The 20,682-nt window shown below is 34.4% G+C and overlaps 2 protein-coding genes across 4 annotated transcripts in view; one reads left to right on the forward strand and one right to left on the reverse strand.

Annotated features, from left to right (window-relative positions):
* Positions 1-20,682, reverse strand: part of LOC128217344 (solute carrier family 41 member 1-like) — a 34,168-nt gene that overhangs the window by 8,074 nt on the left and 5,412 nt on the right. The window contains exons 1-10 of one of the 3 annotated variants that reach the window (XM_052924446.1): positions 13,198-13,275; positions 11,018-11,637; positions 10,433-10,540; positions 9,421-9,492; positions 8,793-8,937; positions 7,851-7,997; positions 6,599-6,746; positions 5,398-5,471; positions 3,937-4,071; positions 1,785-1,933 (exon numbers count right to left, since the gene is read on the reverse strand). In XM_052924446.1, the coding sequence (XP_052780406.1) occupies positions 1,785-1,933; positions 3,937-4,071; positions 5,398-5,471; positions 6,599-6,746; positions 7,851-7,997; positions 8,793-8,937; positions 9,421-9,492; positions 10,433-10,540; positions 11,018-11,596 (1,557 nt within the window). In that variant the 5' untranslated portion in view covers positions 11,597-11,637; positions 13,198-13,275. Of the gene's footprint in view, positions 1-1,784; positions 1,934-3,936; positions 4,072-5,397; positions 5,472-6,598; positions 6,747-7,850; positions 7,998-8,792; positions 8,938-9,420; positions 9,493-10,432; positions 10,541-11,017; positions 11,638-13,149; positions 13,276-20,682 lie in introns of those variants that run through there. The other 2 variants (XM_052924445.1, XM_052924444.1) reach the window with 2 other exon arrangements.
* LOC128217346 (NOP protein chaperone 1-like) lies at positions 13,487-18,892 on the forward strand. The gene is made up of 4 exons (XM_052924448.1): positions 13,487-13,619; positions 14,419-14,496; positions 14,828-14,964; positions 16,136-18,892. Exons 1-4 carry the CDS (start codon positions 13,559-13,561, stop codon positions 16,409-16,411), a joined length of 552 nt encoding a protein of 183 aa, XP_052780408.1. The 5' UTR covers positions 13,487-13,558; the 3' UTR covers positions 16,412-18,892.

Consider the following 20,682-nt stretch of genomic DNA (forward strand, 5'->3'; position numbering starts at 1 on the left):
AATCTTGCAACCTGCAGGCAACAGATACGGCAATGTACAGCAATCTTGCAACCTGCAGGCAACAGATATGGCAATGCGCAGCAATCTTGCAACCTGCAGGCAACAGATATGGCAATGCACAGCAATCTTGCAACCTGCAGGCAACAGATATGGCAATGTAAAGCAATCTTGCAACCTGCAGGCAACAGATATGGCAATGTACAGCAATCTTGCAACATGCAGGCAACAGATATGGCAATGTACAGCAATCTTGCAACATGCAGGCAACAGATACGGCAATGTACAGCAATCTTGCAACCTGCAGGCAACAGATACGGCAATGTACAGCAATCTTGCAACCTGCAGGCAACAGATAAGGCAATGTACAGCAATCTTGCAACCTGCAGGCAACAGATATGGCAATGTACAGCAATCTTGCAACCTGCAGGCAACAGATATGACAATGTACAGCAATCTTGCAACCTGCAGGCAACAGATATGGCAATGTACAGCAATCTTGCAACCTGTAGGCAACAGATACGGCAATTTACAGCAATCTTGCAACCTGCAGGCAACAGATACGGCAATGTAAAGCAATCTTGCAACCTGAAAGCAACAGATACGGCAATGTACAGCAATATTTCAACCTGCAAGCAACAGATACAACATTGTTCAGCAATATTTCAACCTGCAAGCCACAGATATGGCAATGTACAGCAATATTGCAACCTGCAAGCCACAGATATGGCAATGTACAGCAATATTGCAACCTGCAAGCAACAGATATGGCAATGTACAGCATTATTGCAACCTGCAAGCAACAAAATATGGCACTGTACAGCATTTTTGGAACCTGCAATCAACAAAATATGGCACTTTATGGCTGCGTTCGGTTTAATTGAAACCTAATGACAATTATGGCAATGTAAAGTAAAATTGTGTGAGCATTTTAAGACATATATTTTGTTTCTGAATAACAGACTAATACCATCTCTGTAGATATCATATCTGCTGTTTTACGATTTCGAATAAATTCTGATGTTATGTGGAAAAATGACTTGAGCTTGAAAATGAGATTTGACTTACTAAGTAATTTTGTTATACTTGTGCCTGATTTTTGATTTGTGGCCAGGTGTCAATTAAACAGTTGACCACTAAGGGGATTATATTTTGTAAATAAATGTAAGCACATGGATGCATTATCCAATGGATTAACAGGTAAATCTCAACCAAATTACCGAGCTACATATCACAATAATTGCCTTTGCAACTGGTCAATTAGAGAGCAGGGAGTGAATTTGACCTGCACCCTATGTGTTCACAACAACAAATACGTTATTTAATTATTATTAACATTAAAGAGACACAAGATGGTCCAAAATTGGCAAATACAGTATTTCATTAAAACAAGCCTAGAATTGTCACTATTCATAAAGAATATTTTGTCACTGTCTCAGCTAAGTTTAACCTTTTAAAAATAGCGCGTAATGGTTTCCCAGTTTATAGTGTGTATATTTAGCATATGAAAGTCATGTGAATAGTACAGAAACATGTATACCGACGCTACTTTAGATTTGATGAAATTTATGAAGAAGATAATCCAAGCAAATTTTTAGATGGAAAAAAACACTAAAACTGCAACAATACATGTGTTGTAAGCAATGTGATACATCAGTAAGTGAGATTCTGTGCATTGTACACAACAATATTAATCATATGCAAGTTTTTGACAATTTTTTTTTCTTGCATTATTTTATGATATCATCTGGTGTCTAGTCCCTTTAACTAATCTGAGAATGCCTCACCTGTAAGATTGCGGCAGTTAGGTAGGTCACTGAGAAGATAAGAGTGATGCTTGTATGGCCTGTCTTCATGAACGAGATGGTGTACATGAAAATGAGATGGCCTGGAATGACTAGAGCCAGTAACACACGCGCTGCCCGAGATTTTACATCTGAAACATAGAATAATACAACAGTAAAAAATGTGCTTGAACTAATGTGTACATGAAAATTAGGTAGCCAAGAACTACAAATGCCAGCAACTAATGCAGGCAATTTTATTTTTTTGAAAGATAAATCAAAGACCATTGTAAGGTTTTAGCTGAAGGTTTGGTTTAAACAGTATTAATTTTTTTTATAACAAAAAACATTTACAACATACACATATGATATATAGAATTGAGGAGAAAGCCATTGGCTTGTATGAAACCTCTTTTCTATTTTCTGTAAAAATACTATAAATAATTTAATTAATTCAAGCAAAAAACGTATATACTGTGTAAATTGGTATATTGATAGTATGAGAAAATGAAATAATGAGTTATTTAATATGTTTAACATAAGAAAAAACTATATATGTTGGTATAAATCTGGTTGGAAAGATAATAAGTAAAATTTAAGAAGCTAATCCACTGACAAAGATAGTTGTGGATACAGAAGGTTTCTAATGCAATTGAAGTCAGATTATCATGTTAAAAAATTACATATTTTTTATACAAAATGTATGCGATTGCGTTGCAAATGTGCTGTAGTGAACTGCTGAAGTATTTCGATATGAAGTAACATGATGGGGCTCTGTTTGTTATTGTAGTCAAGTATTGAATAGGTTAAAAGGGAAAGTGAGAAGAAGATAGAAAGTGAGGTAGTAAGGTCACCCAGCCCAAAGAATCGGTGAAGGTTTATGGAAGGGTGCTGTAACCTGTCCTTTTTCAGTCCCTCATGGAGACCAGCATTGGTACCCTTCAGCATTCATGGAATAAAATGCTTGAGGCTGTCAGAAATTTCTTTTGTATTGTCTAAAACTTATAATTGGATTATGAAATACATACTGTCTTTACATATCTGGCAGTTGAAACCTTCTGCAGAACCCTGTCCTGTATCAATCCTGTCTTAAACCCTACAGCATTGGCTGCCTGCTAGAGCAAGTTTGAATACTATGCTAGAGCAAGTTTAGAGCAAGTTTGAATACTATGCTAAGGTAATTTTGAATACTGTGCTAGAGCAAGTTTAGAGCAAGTTTGAATACTGTGCTAGAGCAATTTTAAATACTGTGCTAGTGCAATTTTGAATACTGTGCTAGAGCAAGTTTGAATACTGTGCTAGAGCAAGTTTGAATACTGTACTAGAGCAAGTTTGAATACTGTGCTAGAGCAAGTTTAAATACGTGGAAAAACATTTTATCTATGATAATGAGGATTATACTCACTAGGTTTTACCAGGGTATTGATAGTGACACTAACTGAACTAACAATCATTACATGAGCTAAAGCTCCATACAAAATGTAAGCAAAAGGGTGGCTTTTGGAAAGAAATATCCTTATCCAACCCTCCCTATTTTGAGCTGATATGAGTTTTTTTCATGTAAATTTACCTGATAAGGACAACTCTTCTGTTACCTTATCCAATGAAATAGTGTTGACAGTTTGGATAGCCGCACACAAGAGTTTATTGGCACAGTCCCTGGACTGCAGACTTGGTGTAGCAATGTGGAGATATGTCTTATTATCTTACCTTTTCAAAAGAAGGCGTTTGGACAGTATGGACAGCCACATACAAAGTTAACTGGGACAGTCCCTGGACTGCAGACTTAATATAGCGATGTGGAGATACGTCTTATTATCTTACGTTTTCCAAAGAAAGCTCTAGACAGTTTTGGCATCCATGTACAGTAATTTTGGATGGTCCCTGCAGACTTGGCGAAGATTTCTTGAGTTACAATTGTGCTCATACCTTTGCCTAAGAAAGCATTTGGACAGTTTGTACAGCCGCAGACACAGATTATGAAGATGATCCCTGGCCTGCATACTTGGTTTACTGATGTGGAAATACAACTACTTTCTTACCTTTTCCAAAGGAAAGCATGAGGACAGTTTGACAGCCTCACACAAAGTTTATGGGGACGGTCCCTGGCCTGCAGACTTGGAGTAGCAATGTTGAGATAAAACAATTTTCTTACCTTTTCCAAAGAAGGCATTTGGACAGTTTGGACAGCCATGCACAGAGTTTATTGGAATTGTCCCTGGCCTGCAGACTTGGTGTAGCGAAGTGGAGATACGACTGGCCTGCACAGCTACCAGGTTTCCGCCAACACCTGAAAGGAGGAAACAATTGCTTGTTTAGTTTAAGTGCACTTCCTCTCATTATTTTCTATCATTGTAAGAAGTTTAATTGAAATTCCATCCAGTAGTTTTGAAGTTATACTTCAGAATAGGAAATTTACTAAGGGCAATAACTCTGTAATAAGCTGAAATAGTGCTATGGTTCTTGAACACTGCACTTCCTGTCATCGTGCTTTACCATTGAATGGAGTTAAATTAAAATTCAATCACATAGTTTTCAAGATATGCTACACAAAGGAAAACTAACTCTGTAATTAGCTAAAATTGAGTTGATGTTTTTACATTCTGCACTTCCTCTCATTGTATAAAGTTTAATTTAATTCCACCTAGTAGTTTTCAAGTTATGCTCTGGAAAAGGAAAAGTAACAAAACGCAATAACATTGTTATTAGCTGAAACAGAGTTATGGTTCTTATACACTGCACATCCTCTCAGTGTGCTTTACCATCGTATAAAGTTTAATTGAAATTCCATCCAGTAGCTTTCATGTTCTGCTCTGGACAAGAAGAAGTGAAAGGGCAATTACTCTCTTACAAGCTGAGATAGAGTTATGGTTCTAGTTCACTGTAACTTCTCATATTATGTTCTTTCATTGTATGAAGTTTAATGGAATTCATCTAGTAGATTTCAAATTATTCTCCACACAAAAAAAATTGCAACAGACTGACCAACCAACACACCACAATCATGTTGACTCCAATTAACCCACTTCAAACTTTGTTTGTCGTTGGTAATATCAAAGTCTTGAAGCAAAAGTAAATTGACCTTGACCCTAGAAGCCCTTTACGCAATCCCATGAAAGGTCTCCATAAACTCTTCCTATATACCAAGTTTATTCAGGATATGTGAACCTTGACTAAAATTATTCAGTTTCAAGCATTCTTCTATTTTTAGTAACAGTGACTTTGACCCTAGGGATCCCAAACACTATCACATAAAAAGTCTTCATAAACTCTTCCTTTATACCAAGTGTGGTGAGGATATGTGAACTCTAACTATTTAGTTTCAACTATTCTAGTAACAGTGACCATGACTCAAGGGACCCCAATAGCAATCCCATAAAAGGTATTCATAAACTCTTCCTATAGACCAAGGTTGTTCAAGATATGTCAACCCATTTGAAATTATTCAGCTTCATAAGTGAGTTTTAAGCCGCCCAGCTGTCCACCTGAACAACTATGTTTGCCATTCTAATAACCAGGTTTCGCTTTGTGAAAACCTGGTTTAAAATGCACATAAATATACTACTTCTCTCTACAATGTTTAATATATTTTTTAAATCTACATTTCTATTCTTACCATTTATCACAGGTTGAAATACAGCTATGCCCGGGTATTTAGAGACAGTAAAATCTAGAATCACACCACCAATACTGAAACAGAAATTATCAAATCTAAATTCAACATCTTACACCTTAAACACCTCAATAATACAAACATAAAAGTGCGTAATATCCTAACATGTGTTTTACTGAACAATATTCAGTAAATTTAAATAAATCACAACTAAACATGAGTAAAGCTTTTGTACCTCGTATGTTTTTGGCAATATTTTGGTTAAAGAGAAAATACATTCGATTAAAAGATTTAACTTGGTTTGTAGAGAATTATCATTTAATAGTAAATAAAATCAAACTGTTTCAAGGAGAAATAATTATTTTTTGTTTTGATGTTTTGAAATTTTGGCTGGCTCTCACAACAAAATCAAACATCAGCTTGCAGCGTAAAGGCTGAAACACAGTTTTGATGACGTAATTACCAAAACGTTTTTGCCCAATGACACAGCCCACACAATGGCTATGACAATCCTTAACTTTCTTTCTTTAAAAACAGATTTTAATCATTATCTTTCAATAAGCAATCAATAAAATGTTTTTTTTTTCAGAAGTAGACTGGCTGGTAAGTGTTACTGAACTATGGTTTAATCCAGGTTTTAAATAGTCCAGGGGTCGTATTCAATAAGCATCTAAGTAATAATTTTCAACTTCCAAGAAAACGAACAATGTTTGGACACCAAAAATATGAAAATAAACAAGAAAATGGTCTAAACTATGCATGCATATGAATAAATCTGATGAAAAATAGTGGGTGTTTAAAATAACTGATGTCAAAAATAATGAAATTCTCACTAAGTTGAAAATATTCACTAAGATGCTTATTGAATACGGCCCCAGGGTGCTAAAGAAAAGGGACAGGGTTCTAAGGGTTAAAGGGCTCATTGTTTACGGCTATAAAGAACTTAAGTATTATGATTTTGATAAAAAAATGTTTAGAAAAGTTTTAAATTAAAGTAGCTTTAGCTTCAAACAGCCTTACATATTACCGTAAGTATTTAATTTTTTTTAATCATATAAGCTTTAGAACAAAACAAAAGGACTTTCAAACTTTAAAACAAGGGGACTTTTGAACATTCGATTTTTAGACAGTACAAGAGCACTACTAAAAGTGGCATGGCCAAGCACTCTGCGATACCTACATGTAAAACTGTAACAAATCATACCTGCTTATGACCATTGCACAAAGAACTGGGGTCCATCCAGTATATACAACCTCGTTGGTGTAATGGTTATGTACGGAGATGTATATCCATAATGGTGTGAGGAGAATAAATATGACTATTAACACGGGCGCTAGCCACTGTTGACTACCTGAAAATGAACAAATACACATTTAAGACATATATAATTGTTGTTTAGTATATCATCATTGATGTAGCGGTTATGTACGGAGATGTATATCCATAATGGTGTGAGGAGAATGAATATGACTATTAACACGCGCGCTAGCCACTGCTGACTACCTGAAAATGAACAAATACACATTTAAGACATATATAATTGTAGTTTGGTATATCATCGTTGATGGAGCGGTTATGTACGGAGATGTATATCCATAATGGTGTGAGGAGAATGAATATGACTATTAACACCGGCGCTAGCCACTGCTGACTACCTGAAAATGAACAAATACACATTTAAGACATATATAATTGTAGTTTGGTATATCATCGTTGATGGAGCGGTTATGTACGGAGATGTATATCCATAATGGTGTGAGGAGAATGAATATGACTATTAACACCGGCGCTAGCCACTGCTGACTACCTGAAAATGAACAAATACACATTTAAGACATATATAATTGTAGTTTGGTATATCATCGTTGATGGAGCGGTTATGCACGGAGATGTATATCCATAACGGTGTGAGGAGAATGAATATGGACAATTATGATGGGAGCTAGCCACTGATGACTGCCTAAAAATGAACAAATACATATATAAGAAATAAAGTTTGCTATAAATAACATCGTTTGTGCAATGTTGTTTAAGTAATGAATATGACTAAAAACACAGGGACTTATTGTATCAAAGATAGAGTTTGTTACATAATTGCTTCTTTAGATAAGGCTAAAAGAATGGTTTGGTTAGGGTTTTTTGGTTTCAAAAAAAGGGAAAAAAAGTAAGGCTTTATGTAAGAACGTAATTGTCATCATTGGAAAATGGCGTTAAAGTTATTATCTTTTGAAGCTTTCAAGGTTCAAAAATGACACATTAAAACACACACTTAAAAAAAATATATATATATTATTTACCAACAATTAAAAGTTCAGCCCCTATTTTGTAGCTAGGCTCAGGTAACCAAACGTATTTTCTTTCTAGGGTGAATAACATCAAGGATAAATGTAGACTATAAAATTGAAAATGTTGTACCAATTCGATTAACTAGTACTTTAAAACATTCAAATATTACCTATAGCATTATACAGGAGACATCCTATCCCTGACAGCAGAGAGAGTGTTGTAATATCACCGAGGCTAGCTGCTATTGGCGTGGCTACATTGTCAGGGTTCACGTTGCATTTTTTTGACAATAACACTACCCCAACCATTATACAGCCTGAAATACAGAATAATTAATATATTAAAAAAGACAGTATACTTCTTCATGGCAGTATCTGTGTTCACAGGCAATAAATAGCAAATCTAAAAAATAAATAAAGTAAGGCAGGGTCTTTTAGTCAGCACATTTCCATTTAGTGTGTAATTATAATTTATACTTATCTACTTCCCTCAGTTCGTAACCAAGATTTAAAGATTCTTTTAATTCTCACCATGTTGAACCCATAACACTAAATGTCCCATTTTGCAACCCTGGTGTAATAATTCTTTGAACATGTCATGTCAAAAAGTAGACTTAACCATACCTGATTTTGATATGAAGTACTAAAGTAAGTAGGCCTGCGGCCAACAGTTTAAAAACACTGTAGATAAACTCATTGCAGTTGGTACAAGATAATTGAAACTCAAAATAGAAATGGAAGGCCTTACAATGGTCCTGAGCTTCTCCTTGCCAAGTTCTTTTTTTAACTGAAATCTGGTGTAAAATGATCTGTGAGGACACTTAATTCCGTACTTTTACTTGAAGCATACATTACCATTCAGACTTATTGAGTACAGAACTACCCAATGCCGCCGTCGGCTCAGCAACAAGGCATGGTGGACATTAAAACAAAACACTAAATTTCATGCTTTTAGTAGAAATAAATGTTACCGTCCAGGATTCTGTTTTATCAAGAATTCTAGGAGTTGTTTCGTACCCAGAAAAGATTTTGATCAGTTGTGATGGACTGCATAAACTCTCCTACGTACAAAATTGCCCCTGAATTCTTGATAAAATGGCCGCCAGACTTACCAAGTACAAAACTAGCCACTGCTGCAGTACTCATGCTAGCTGCACACAGCAATAAGGCGTGATGAACGTTAAACTTTCCCTCCGGTATCCAGCCCATCACCATGGCAAACATGGAGGCCAGGAAACCAACAACTATCGCCTGGGCCTGAAGAAAGGGAAACATAAAATAACGGAACACATATACATGTATGACAATTTCCAATAAGGAAGAGATATTTGTTGATTATAATATCCAAAGTTTGATATTGCCCTTTAATTTCTGACAAATCTCTCATACATTTCACCACATGTGGCAAGAAAATGTAAGGATTATATCGATCTGCATTCTTGTATAACACATTTGCAATAACAATCATTATTAAATAAAGAGGATTAAGTGTCAAGGTAAATCAAATCTGGATTATGTAAAACTAGCTTAAGAATGTAAGCATTATTTAAGCCTTAAAGGGACTTAAGACACCAGATGGTGGCCAAACCAACAAATACAGTATTTCCTCAAAACAAGCCTAGAATTGTCAATTCGAGCTAGTATGAGGCCGATAATACATCATTTTACATGACTGATTCAGACAGTGAAATACTTTTTTATTTCAGTGATAAATTTCTATAATCCAAAGGGAAAAACTACCTGAATTAACGCCATGTTTCCACCTATCATTTTCCACTTCTCGGAAGCCTTGTTCATGTTTCCGAGATTGGCCTACAAATATATTGAATTGTCAAAATTACATACTTCTAACATCTACTAAGCCAAACCAAAATAACATGTATTTATAGGTACCCAACCATCTAATTATAGGTACCCAACCATCTAATTATAGGTACCCAACCATCTAATTATAGGTACCCAACCATCTAATTATAGGTACCCAACCATCTAATTATAGGTACCCAACCATCTAATTATAGGTACCCAACCATCTAATTATATAGGTACCCAACCATCTTTTTAAGTATCTACCCCAATCATTGTTTTGGAAAAAAAATAAACGTTTATATTTATCATAAATATTGCAAATCATCAATAATATCAGACCTAAGGTTACTGAAAAAAATACACAACAGAAGGCCAATGATAAAGGGACATAACTCAACTGATCAAGGGACATAACTCATTTGATCAAGGGACATTACTCAATTGATAAAGGTAAAACAACTCAAATGAACATGGGACATAACTCATTTGATCAAGGGACATACATGTACCTCAACTGATAGAGGGACAAACTCATTTTAACAAGGGAACTAACTCAATAGATAAAGATACATAACTCATTTAAACAAGGGATATTACTAAATTGATCAAGGGACATAACTAATCAAGGGACATAAATTTTATAATCAAGGGGCATAAATCAATTAATCAAGGGACATAATTCAACTGATCGAGGAACATAACACATTTGATCAAGGGACATGACTCAACTGATCAAGGGATGTAACTCAGTTGTGTGGTACATATTGACTACATGTACCTCGTCTTTGTTTTATTTACTGGTTGAGAAGTAAGCTTTAGCTTTTTTGGAAGTAGAAGTACCAGTACCTTGCATACATACATGTGCTTAAATACATATATATCTTGGCTAAAAAGAAATCCGAACATCAGAAAATTTACAGTCATGTACATTAAAATACATTACCTGTGTTGACAAACGTGAGGCCAAGGTCATCTCAAGGTTGCCCTTCAGTCCCAGTAGAGCGGGCACCAGAACGAAAATCTCAGACACCTCCACAAACACAGGCCAGTGCTGAAACAAGGGCAAAATATGTTACATGTATGTACAACAAATACTTAATAGTTCAATATGAATTAGCCTGTATGCGTTACACACAAATAAGTATGCTTATTCACAAGGCACGAGTTCAGTCATCGAAATTGAGTTCATCTGACAAGCACAAAGTTGACTCACGCTTCTGGTCTTGTGTTAATTTTTTTCCCTGCAAGTCCCACAGGGATCTTAATTAATGAAGTTATCAGTGTCATTCTTAGAAAATGTTTTGTGCTTATTTGCTGGGTGACATTTGACCAACTGATTACTCACGGTGAGTCACCAACATATTCTAATAAAATAAACACAATAAAAAGCCTACCTACCTTAGTTACCTGTTCTTGAAAACTTTAAGGATGTTACCATAACCAAACCATTTTTTGGCCTTATCTTGACCTCATTATAAGGGACTTTAGATTGTTCCAAGAATTGTGTAATAACAGTTAATAAACAAACCTGCACTGTATCCAGGACCATTCCTGCAGCCACCATTCCAAACCCAGCTATGATGTAAGGCAGTGTCACCTGCAGCATTATCTGCAGTGATGTCTCAGAGCTGTCTTCCAACTTCACTCCAATAATCGTCTCCCCTTCTTCCCCTTCTGACCCGCTGCTTTGCAACAGCGGCTGAGTATCCCCATTACCCGCATTTATAAAACTTGTCTCCTGTGTTTTATCATTAGCACCAGATCTTTCTTCCTCCAAACTTTCAAGTTCAGTTAATCCTGAATTATGAGCACCAATATTATCAGTTTGTTTGGTTATTTCCCCTACTGTGTCAACTTTACCATCAATTGAACCTGGAACACTATTCACAAGACCATATTTTGTCCTATACACTCGTTTTTCTTTGCCATTAGCATGATCCTTAGCCAGAGCCTGGACTGCTGACTGTGAGTTAAGATCATCCTGTGAAATTTCCTCCATGGTTACAGAAGAGCTTAAGGTGTGTCCGTCTGGTTTGATGTAGGGAACCATTCTGGATTTACGAGAACGGAGGGTGTACTGGAAGTTTTCTCTTCCCGGCCGTGACATACTCTTGTTACTGCTACATCCTTTGTTGGAAAAGTTGACCTCTGAAAAACAAACAAAAAAATATTTCTAGTTATTCAGTGGTATAAATAATAAAAATAAAACGGTGGATTGTTTAATGATAGTCTCACCATTTAAAAAAGTGAATTTATAAAATGAAATTTCTACGATTTTTGCCTGTTTCACTGTGAAAAGCAACTTGAGTCCACAATGTGATGGCAAAAAAAAATCATTTATGTTATTTCACATTTGGCTAAAATTTAAAGTATTCTAGTGGTGTTTAAACTGTTGAGCCCATTTCATATACATGTACAGCAAGGTGTACAGTAGATGTACAGCAGAAAATAATTGGCAATAAAACCACTTTTTTAAAATTGAAATAGGATTTATTGTGATTTATTACTATTTATTAACATGATGAGAAATAAAAGATAAATGTTTTTTTTATGTTATTTTAACATCCAAAAACATTTATCTTTTATTTCTTAACTTAAAACAGTAAAAAAACATCCGATGAATACAGTACAGTATGATGGAACGGTGATCCATATAAACAGTCTTTTAATTAGTGATGTTCCGATGATCGATTATAATCGAAAATCGATTGATTGGGCCTGAAATCGGCGACAATCGATTGTATTTGGTTATAATCGATCATCAAAAAAAAAATTGAAAAAAATATAAGTAAGTGTTCAGACGTTATCTTTAACAAAATGGCAGATGAAAGCCACAATGAGCAAGTAAAAATGAACTATTTTTGATATAACACTTAATAACTTCAATCATAGACATAACATATATGCATATAATGATTAAGAGTTTAATAATGTGCATGAATAAAACTTCACTTTAGGTTTTATCTAGTATTTTAAAAAAACCGATTGTACTATATCGATAATCGGTTACTTGAGTGGAACCGATTATCGATTGTAAAATTGGAACCGATTCCCAACACTACTTTTAATGATAGTTTGTTCGTGCTTCGGGGGACTCTAACACAATGTTAAAAAAGTTTCCTAAATGGCATTATTGTGGCTAGATGGTAAGGCAGCCCTGGTTTTAGTAAAAATAGGTAAAATATGGTAAAACATCCTTTGATCTAAGAAAAGATGGTCATATTTGATGTATATATATATATTACCATATAAGTATATATGACTTAGCTACAATAATCTGTATCTGTATGAATACGACGCAGGACCAATTCTGGCATAAGGCGTCGGTGGTGAGTCCTGGTCGTTCAGACACTCGTTTAATGACCGATCTGGGATGCTTTTTTTTTTATTGTTTTGACATTTCTTATGTATCCCTGTCTCAAGTTTGCCATGGTTAAAAAAATCTTCAAAAGACTCGTTGATGGCCATTCACATGTACCGCAAAACTTTACATTAAAGGTCTTTCTTAACAAACACAAGAGTATGTAAAGGAGACCGAGGAACCGCCCAAACAATCGTGTAAACAAAAGTTGAAGAATATCCGAATATACATTTATCCGAATCGCTTGATTTGATAAACAACAAATGATTTAGGCGAATTCCGATATAATTAAACTTTACCAGTCACGAGTAGATGAGCGAAATAACAAATTGTATTTAAACGCTTACGCCGTTATAATATGTTTGTACAGAAAAGGAAGAAAAAGCTGTTTGTTTTCCGCTTCAGTGCCAACTTGTCAAAAAGTTTTCGCTATCGAATATAAATATTGTTGTCGCATTTCTCAAATCGTGGCAAAAATATTCCTACAATCTTTAACTAAGACATTCATTAAATGACCATAGCACAGAAAAAATCCCAAACAAGAAGTTTTTATCACGACTTTCTTTCTGATAGTTCTGATACAAATGTATTGCAAACGACGTTCGTATTGGATTTCGTCCTAACTTTTACCTGTACCAAAAATGGCTGCGCCCATGTTGACACACTTTTGATTTTTTATAGACATTTGTGATTTATCCTGATTTCAAAATGGGAGAGAGCAATCAGCAAGTATCTAAAGATTTATTACAGATCACACCAGTTCCTGAAAGTAAGTAAAATGCTTTGTTTTGTAAGAATATTTCACTTTGACTAATGTAAAACTGGCATGTTTTCGGACATTGTATTTATTCGGACATTATAATTAAATTAACCGTAATTCACGTTGTTACTCAGTTATCAGAACTTATTTTCTTTAATCATGCACAACATATTGCATGATCGTAAGGTCACAAGGATCATTGTGTTTTAGGCTAAAAGAAATGGTTGGGTTTGGGTCCTTTTCAAAAACAGGTACAATGGTGCCAAAAATAATAAAATCTAGGGTAGAAAGGCCTTTTTTAGTAGGTTTTATAATTGTCATCATTGATTATTGGTTTTAAAGAAATTTTCTGTTAGACACTTTAAAGATTTAAAACTACAAAACACAAGTCCTTTTTTTTATATTCCTTATTTTTTCTTCTTTATTTTTACCAACTGACTATGAAAACCATAGGTTAGGGGACTCTTTCTTGGTAAAGTTGTGTAACATGAACCAAATGAATTTTCTTTAAGGCTGTAATTATCATTAGTGTGAGAAATGGATTGATTTGTTCTTTTAGTAAATTAAATTTTGCATGACAAGTCTACTATCATTTCTAAAGGTACATGTACATTTAAAAGGGATTCGGGGGCTGTTTTAAAAGGTGTTGAAACTGAATCATTTTACTTTCTTTAATGAACAATTTAGACAAAACATTAACTGTCAGATACCTATATATTATATACGAATAAAATTTAGTAACTCCAAAACTTACGAGATTCAATAAATAGTTTTTTCTTATTTAAAACACTTGTTCTATAATTTTCAGACTCATCCCTACTCATCAATAAGAATATTCATAAACTGGAGGACCTCAGGAAGAATTTTAAAGCAGCGCCTAGTTCAGGTATCAAGACTCATTAACAATCCTTCCTTTTTAAAAAAGGAATATGAACTATCCTATCCAACCAAATAAAGTGAAGGTTTACAGGGTTTTAGAAACTGAATCATAAAGCTCATTTAGTCTTGGATTCAATTGTATTTCTTTATAAAGGTAATGTTTCTAGAAATGGAAATCAAATGGAAAAATACAGTAATGGATCAATATTTTGTTAACTATTATATTAATAAAAACAATTGTACAGCATAATTTAAATTAAACATTATGTTTCGTTGTTTTTTTTAAACACTTTAAACTATACCATTTGATGTCAAATTGATGATCATGTCCCTTACAGTTTTAGGCCAGGTCAGAAACTTTCTGCCGAAGTTAGCAACTGCCAACCAAGAGCTGGAGGAGAGAATGAAGGCTGATCCAAATTTTACACCCGATATTGAGCAGTTAGATGATGAAGAGGATCAACATATCGAAATGGTTATTTCATTTACTGTTTTGAATAATTGTTGAGTATTGAGTCTATTCTCTACTGCAGCCAAATGTATAAAACATGGATAAGTTGCCCATATGTTATAATCTTAACCCTTGTTTTCACATTTCATTGAATGGATTGGTTTTTAGTAATTATTTGATTAATATTGATCAATTAAAAATAATAGTGTGTTTTATACAGTCTTTCCAATACAAAATCTAGTTTATAAACCTGTGTTAAATACTGTATACCATTGAAAACTGTTGTTACTCAGTGTTCTCAATAAGGTCTGGCTGCTGGCCTTAATAGATGGTTCAAATGGCATTTGGGCCAGTTCATATTAACTAGGAAAAAACATCAATTTTAAGTAGAATAAGTAGTAGCTGGTTGGTTACTTTACTTTTTGATATGGTTCAACCGACACATAATGAGAACCCTGGTCATATGAACTTATCATTGTTTTCCACTTATTGAGAAATTCTGCAACAGTATTAATCAAATTAGATATCATACATTAACCTTAATTCATACCATAAACCTACCCTAGTGATGGAAATTATAAACTGGCAGTGAAGTGCTGATGTATGATTGTAATAACTGAGGTTGTTAGTGATGTACATTGTAACTATAATTTCTTATTATCTTAAGTGATCTTACAAGATACAAGAGTCTTTATTTAAGGTTGGGTATATGTTAACAAGAAACATTAGCTCAGTCTGCTATTTTCTGACATGAATAACAAATATACAGAACCATCCTCGGCACCCCAGCGTATCATAACCTATTTGGCCAAATTGGCTAGGGAAACTTCAGAAATCTTCAAATTCATAAGCACTTTCTGACCAATGAAATAGCCGATAATGAAAAGAAAAGATCTCCTTTGTGAAGAGCCACCGGCATATTAACAATATCCTGCCTAAAACAATTTGTAAGCCCTGATCTCATTATTTCAAACTGTGATTACATCCGTATTTTCTCGGCCATTTCCACACCGCATGAGGTGTGTCTCATGTGACCAATCAAGCGGCTGGATTTCATCTTATTAATTATTCATGAATATGAGATTTTTACAGCTGATTTGCCCAGGGTATCATGTAGGTTATGATACGCTGGGGTGCCGAGGATGGTACAGAACATATATAAACAGAATGATGATCTTTATTATATTATCTTCAGGATCTCGCATTGGTAGAACAAGCTTTCAGTGAAGACAGCAGCTCAGACTCGGAAAGTAGTGAAGATGGCTCTGAAGACTCGGACAAAGATATTCGTATTGGACCTGTCACTGTACACAACATCAGACTTCCTAATCAACCTGTGAAAGTGGGTAGAACCCTTGTTGAAACTCTGGAAACCAGTGGTAATAATGTGGCTACCAATGAAACTCAAGATGCAGATATTGGAAGCGATAGTAGTGTGGATACCCATGAGACTGAATATGCAAGCATTTAAGATCAGTGAAAATGTCATGGGAACCATGAGACTGAAAAAGTAAACATTTAAGATCAGAGAAAATATCAGAGAAAATATCATGGATACCATGAAACTAAAAAGTAAACATTGAAGATCAGTGAAAAGGTCATGAATACCATGAGACTAAAAAAAGTAAACATTAAAGATCAGTGAAAATGTCATGAATACCATGAAACTTAAAATGCAAACATTGCAGATTAGTGAAAATGTCATTGATACCATGAAAATAAAAAAGACTAACATTAAAGATCAGTGAAAATGTCATGGATACCCATGAGACTTAAAAAGCAAATATTGAAGATCAGTGAAAATGTCATAGAAACCATGAGACTTAAAAAGCAAATATTGAAGATCAGTGAAAATGTCATGGAAACCATGAGACTAAAAAAGCAAATATTGAAGATCAGTGAAAATGTCATGGAAAGCATGAGACTAAAAATGCAAACTTTAAAGATCAGTGAAAATGTCATGGAAACCATGAGACTAAAAAAGCAAATATTAAAGATCAGTGAAAATGTCACGAGTACCATGAGGCTAAAAAAGCAAACATTGAAGATCAGTGGAATTGTCATGAATACCCATGAGACTTAAAATGAACATTAAAGATCAGTGAAAATGTCATGGATACCCATGAGACTATTGAAGATCAGTGAAAATGTCATGGATACCCATGTGACTGTTGAAAATAAGTGAACATGTCATGTATACCCATGTGACTGTTGAAGATCAGTGAAAATGTCATGGATACCCATGTGACTGTTGAAGATCAGTGAAAATGTCATGGATACTCATGTGACTGTTGAAGATCAGTGAACATGTCATGGATACCCCTGATAATAATGGTGATTTTACCTTTACAGATGAATACATAATGTGCGTTCTTGGGCTATAATTATTCTCATGAATTGGTTTAAGAACAAATACCCTTTTGGAGATAAAACTGAAAGGGATTCACTCAAAGATTTTATATTGGCAACAGTTATAGTTTAAAAATGTGCTTTTTAATTTACTTATGAACACACACCAACAAGCAGATGCTAAATTAATCAGAATTTTGTAAATTTAGCCTAAAATACTTTAATGATCAATGTTACAAGTGATCAGCAAAATCAATTCTTTTCTTTCACATCTTTTACAGAGTTGTCAATAAGAACCGGCCGCCGACCGAAATGGACGGTTCAAATGGAGTTTGGGCCGGTTCAAATTCGGAAAAAAAAATTGATCGCGAGTTTTTTTGGTAATAAATGTTCCTTACCGCTAAAATCGGCCCTTTTCGCCTATAACATCTCTTTTCGCTATTTAGAGCATCGCCTTGACTGGTTTAAAATTTTCCGATAATCTGAATCATTATCTTACGATTCGGCGTATTTGTAGATGCGATTTTTTGTTTATCCAACATTGCCGACATTTTGACACCATGACCTGTGACGTCAGGCGCGTTATAACTTGCAGCATTGTGTAAATTTCCACGAGGAAAACGAGACAGGAATGCCTACAAACCTGCGCTGTCAACGTTTTACGCAGCTTTGATACCATTATTTCGCGATTTTCCAAAATTCTTAAAATAGTTACTTTGTGGGTTTTTTTTTTGAGTGCTTTGTATTTATCGATGTTTATACTTCATGGAAATGAATTTATAGCAAATAAACAAGTAACAGATATGAAAATAAATGACCCTACATTACGAGTACGTAGAATTACGTATCTATGAAGCCATCGATAAAGTGTGGATCTCCGTATCTATGAAGCTATGGATAGATAAGTAAAATTGCGTATCTATAAAGTAAAGGGTTTGCAAAAAATACTCCCAAAATGTCCCAGAATGCAGGAAATGAAGCGCTGAATTTTCTGGGCCGGGGTGGGGGCGTGGGGGCATGCCCACGGACCCCCCTACCTGGCCGCCTCCTTTTCTGTTTCAGTCGGTTCAACAAAAACTTATTAACAACCCTGCTTTTAATAAATATTAACATTAGCCTTGGGCTCTAAAATGATGTGTTTTTGAGACATTTAGCATTTTCATCACTTTTCACATGAAATAATGTTCTTGATGTCTGACCCTCTTTAAGGTGTATAAGTTCCTGTGAAATGTGAGCGTACTGTATAGCATAAAGATGTCCTTTCCGATGATGATTTCCATGTTGTTTGTTTTACCATATCTAGACATCTGTCTAGGCAGGCCTAGAAAATGTGGATATATACCTTTGTGCATTTGTATAGAAATTGATAAATGTAAATATTATGATAATAAAAATAATAACTATAATAAGGGGTTATCTTTATGTTGTACAGTGGTTGACAAAGAGCTACCAATTTATTGTTGATATGTCTTGGCCCGTTGGGCATAAAGAAACTTGTAACTTGAAGTCTTTATGGTGGCCTCACTGGCACCGGATTTTCAAACTTAATCATTTTTTTAAAAAATCAAAAAAAATCTTATAATTCCTTCCTAAAAATAATAATACCGAATATGTGAAAAAATAAAAAAAAATTAAATATGCACTTTGTACTGTATAATTTACTTACTTTTTAGTAAGGAATTATAAGATTTTTTTTTGATTTTTAAAAAATATGATCGAGTTTGAAAATCCGGTGCCAGTGGGTGGCCTTCGCCATTTTATTAGCTCAATTTTTCTGTCGTGCGAAGAGAAACTCAACCTGATGTAACATAAAACATGTCCGAGCTCTATGGCTTCTTTATGACTTGATACTAAAGCTTCAATACATTCATAAAGGAAGAACAAGCACAAACCAAGTTGGTCAGGTATTTTTCGAATCACGATTTTTTGTTCAATCCTGGTAGTAGATTTATTTTTTTTGTAAAAATATGTATGAATCAGGCCGTTGGTTTGTTTAACCTTATAGTAGAAGTTAACCTAGAAGAAATGTTAAAACTACAGATGAACCTGTCCGTTGGTTTCTAAGGCCTAAAAAATTGTTTTGTTAGGGTTACATCCTTTTCAAAAATAGGTAGGGTAGGTAGGCTTTTTATATTTTTTTATTAGTGTTAATATAGGAATGTCATTTTCTTCATTGGAGAATGTGTTAAAGTAATCTGCTGTATAAGCATTTAAGGTTTTAATCTACATATTAAAAAGCAATTTAAAAAAAAACAAACACTTTTTTTTCAAACTGACTAAAAACGGTAGGGTCGGGTAACTCGAACCAAATGTATTTATTTTAGGCCTAATAAACAGAAATACTGATGGAAAATACAGGGAAAAGCAAAATATTCAATTGATAACCTTTTTAATGAAGCATACTAGCACTGTTAAAGTTTTTCGCCGAAAACTTTCTTATAAAGACATCGTGTTATTTACGAAAGAAATACAATTGCTATAATATAATCATATTAAAATTTATTTTATTGCCTCCCTTTTATACAAAATTTCATAATAGTAGAGTGATTATGGTGTAATTCAAATATATATAATCAATGAAAAGTTAATATAATGGTTACTCGATATGAATTGAACATAAACAAAATCCCGATGTTAATATCTTTGACGCACTAACACATCTTTGCAAGCGGATGATAAATGACTTAACTTAATGAAATCGTTTAGAGCGTCATTTTTAAATTTATTGGTTCAACTGATTGGATGAATCATGGTCACATGATGATCCGTGATAAATTGGAGCACTGAATCGTGGGCGGAGCTTTGATGAATGAATGTGCACATGTAATGCGAACTCCAAAGAAAACGAAGGGGTTTCAGTCAAAAGAAAATTCACGGACTGGTCAAGCCTTAGGACATTAAGTATTACACTCATTTTGGACTTGTATGGAATCCTAGAAAACGACTGCCGTCTGCAAATCATGTCAATTTGTAAACTGAGCAGTTGACTTAGTTGATTGCCAAAACTTAACAGTTTTCCGTAGAGCATAAGTCGTAAAAAGGACGAAAACATTAAATCATTTTCTTGTTATTTAGCTATAACATAAATCCGTTGCAACTTGTGTACAGAAATGTAGTTGTAATAAGGAGTTCAGACTTCTTATACGAAAGCGCGATTTTCAATCCAAAAGTCATTTGCATTCATTCGGAAATGTCTTGATACGCAATGAATATGTTTGTTGCGTCAAAAGCGTCAATTTAACACTGCCCTATCAACAACGTCTTGTGGCTTTGTGGTGATTGCAGGTTTTTTAAAGAATATAGTTGTGTTGTAGTATCCAGGAAATGAATATAATCCACTATTTTATTGGCATTTTTAGCTCGACTATTCGAAAACTAAGGAGGGCTTTACTA

Source organism: Mya arenaria, chromosome 14 (assembly GCF_026914265.1).
Source record: "Mya arenaria isolate MELC-2E11 chromosome 14, ASM2691426v1".
NCBI lineage: Eukaryota > Metazoa > Mollusca > Bivalvia > Myida > Myidae > Mya > Mya arenaria.

What these genes read in the sequence shown, in the direction of transcription:
- LOC128217346 (XM_052924448.1), top strand. Translation starts at nt 13,559, where the DNA reads ATGGGAGAGAGCAATCAGCAAGTATCTAAAGATTTATTACAGATCACA. An exon ending in TAAAGCAGCGCCTAGTTCAG is followed by an intron (nt 14,497 to 14,827) that starts GTATCAAGACTC and finishes TGTCCCTTACAG; the next exon opens with TTTTAGGCCAGGTCAGAAAC. An exon ending in AGGATCAACATATCGAAATG is followed by an intron (nt 14,965 to 16,135) that starts GTTATTTCATTT and finishes TATTATCTTCAG; the next exon opens with GATCTCGCATTGGTAGAACA.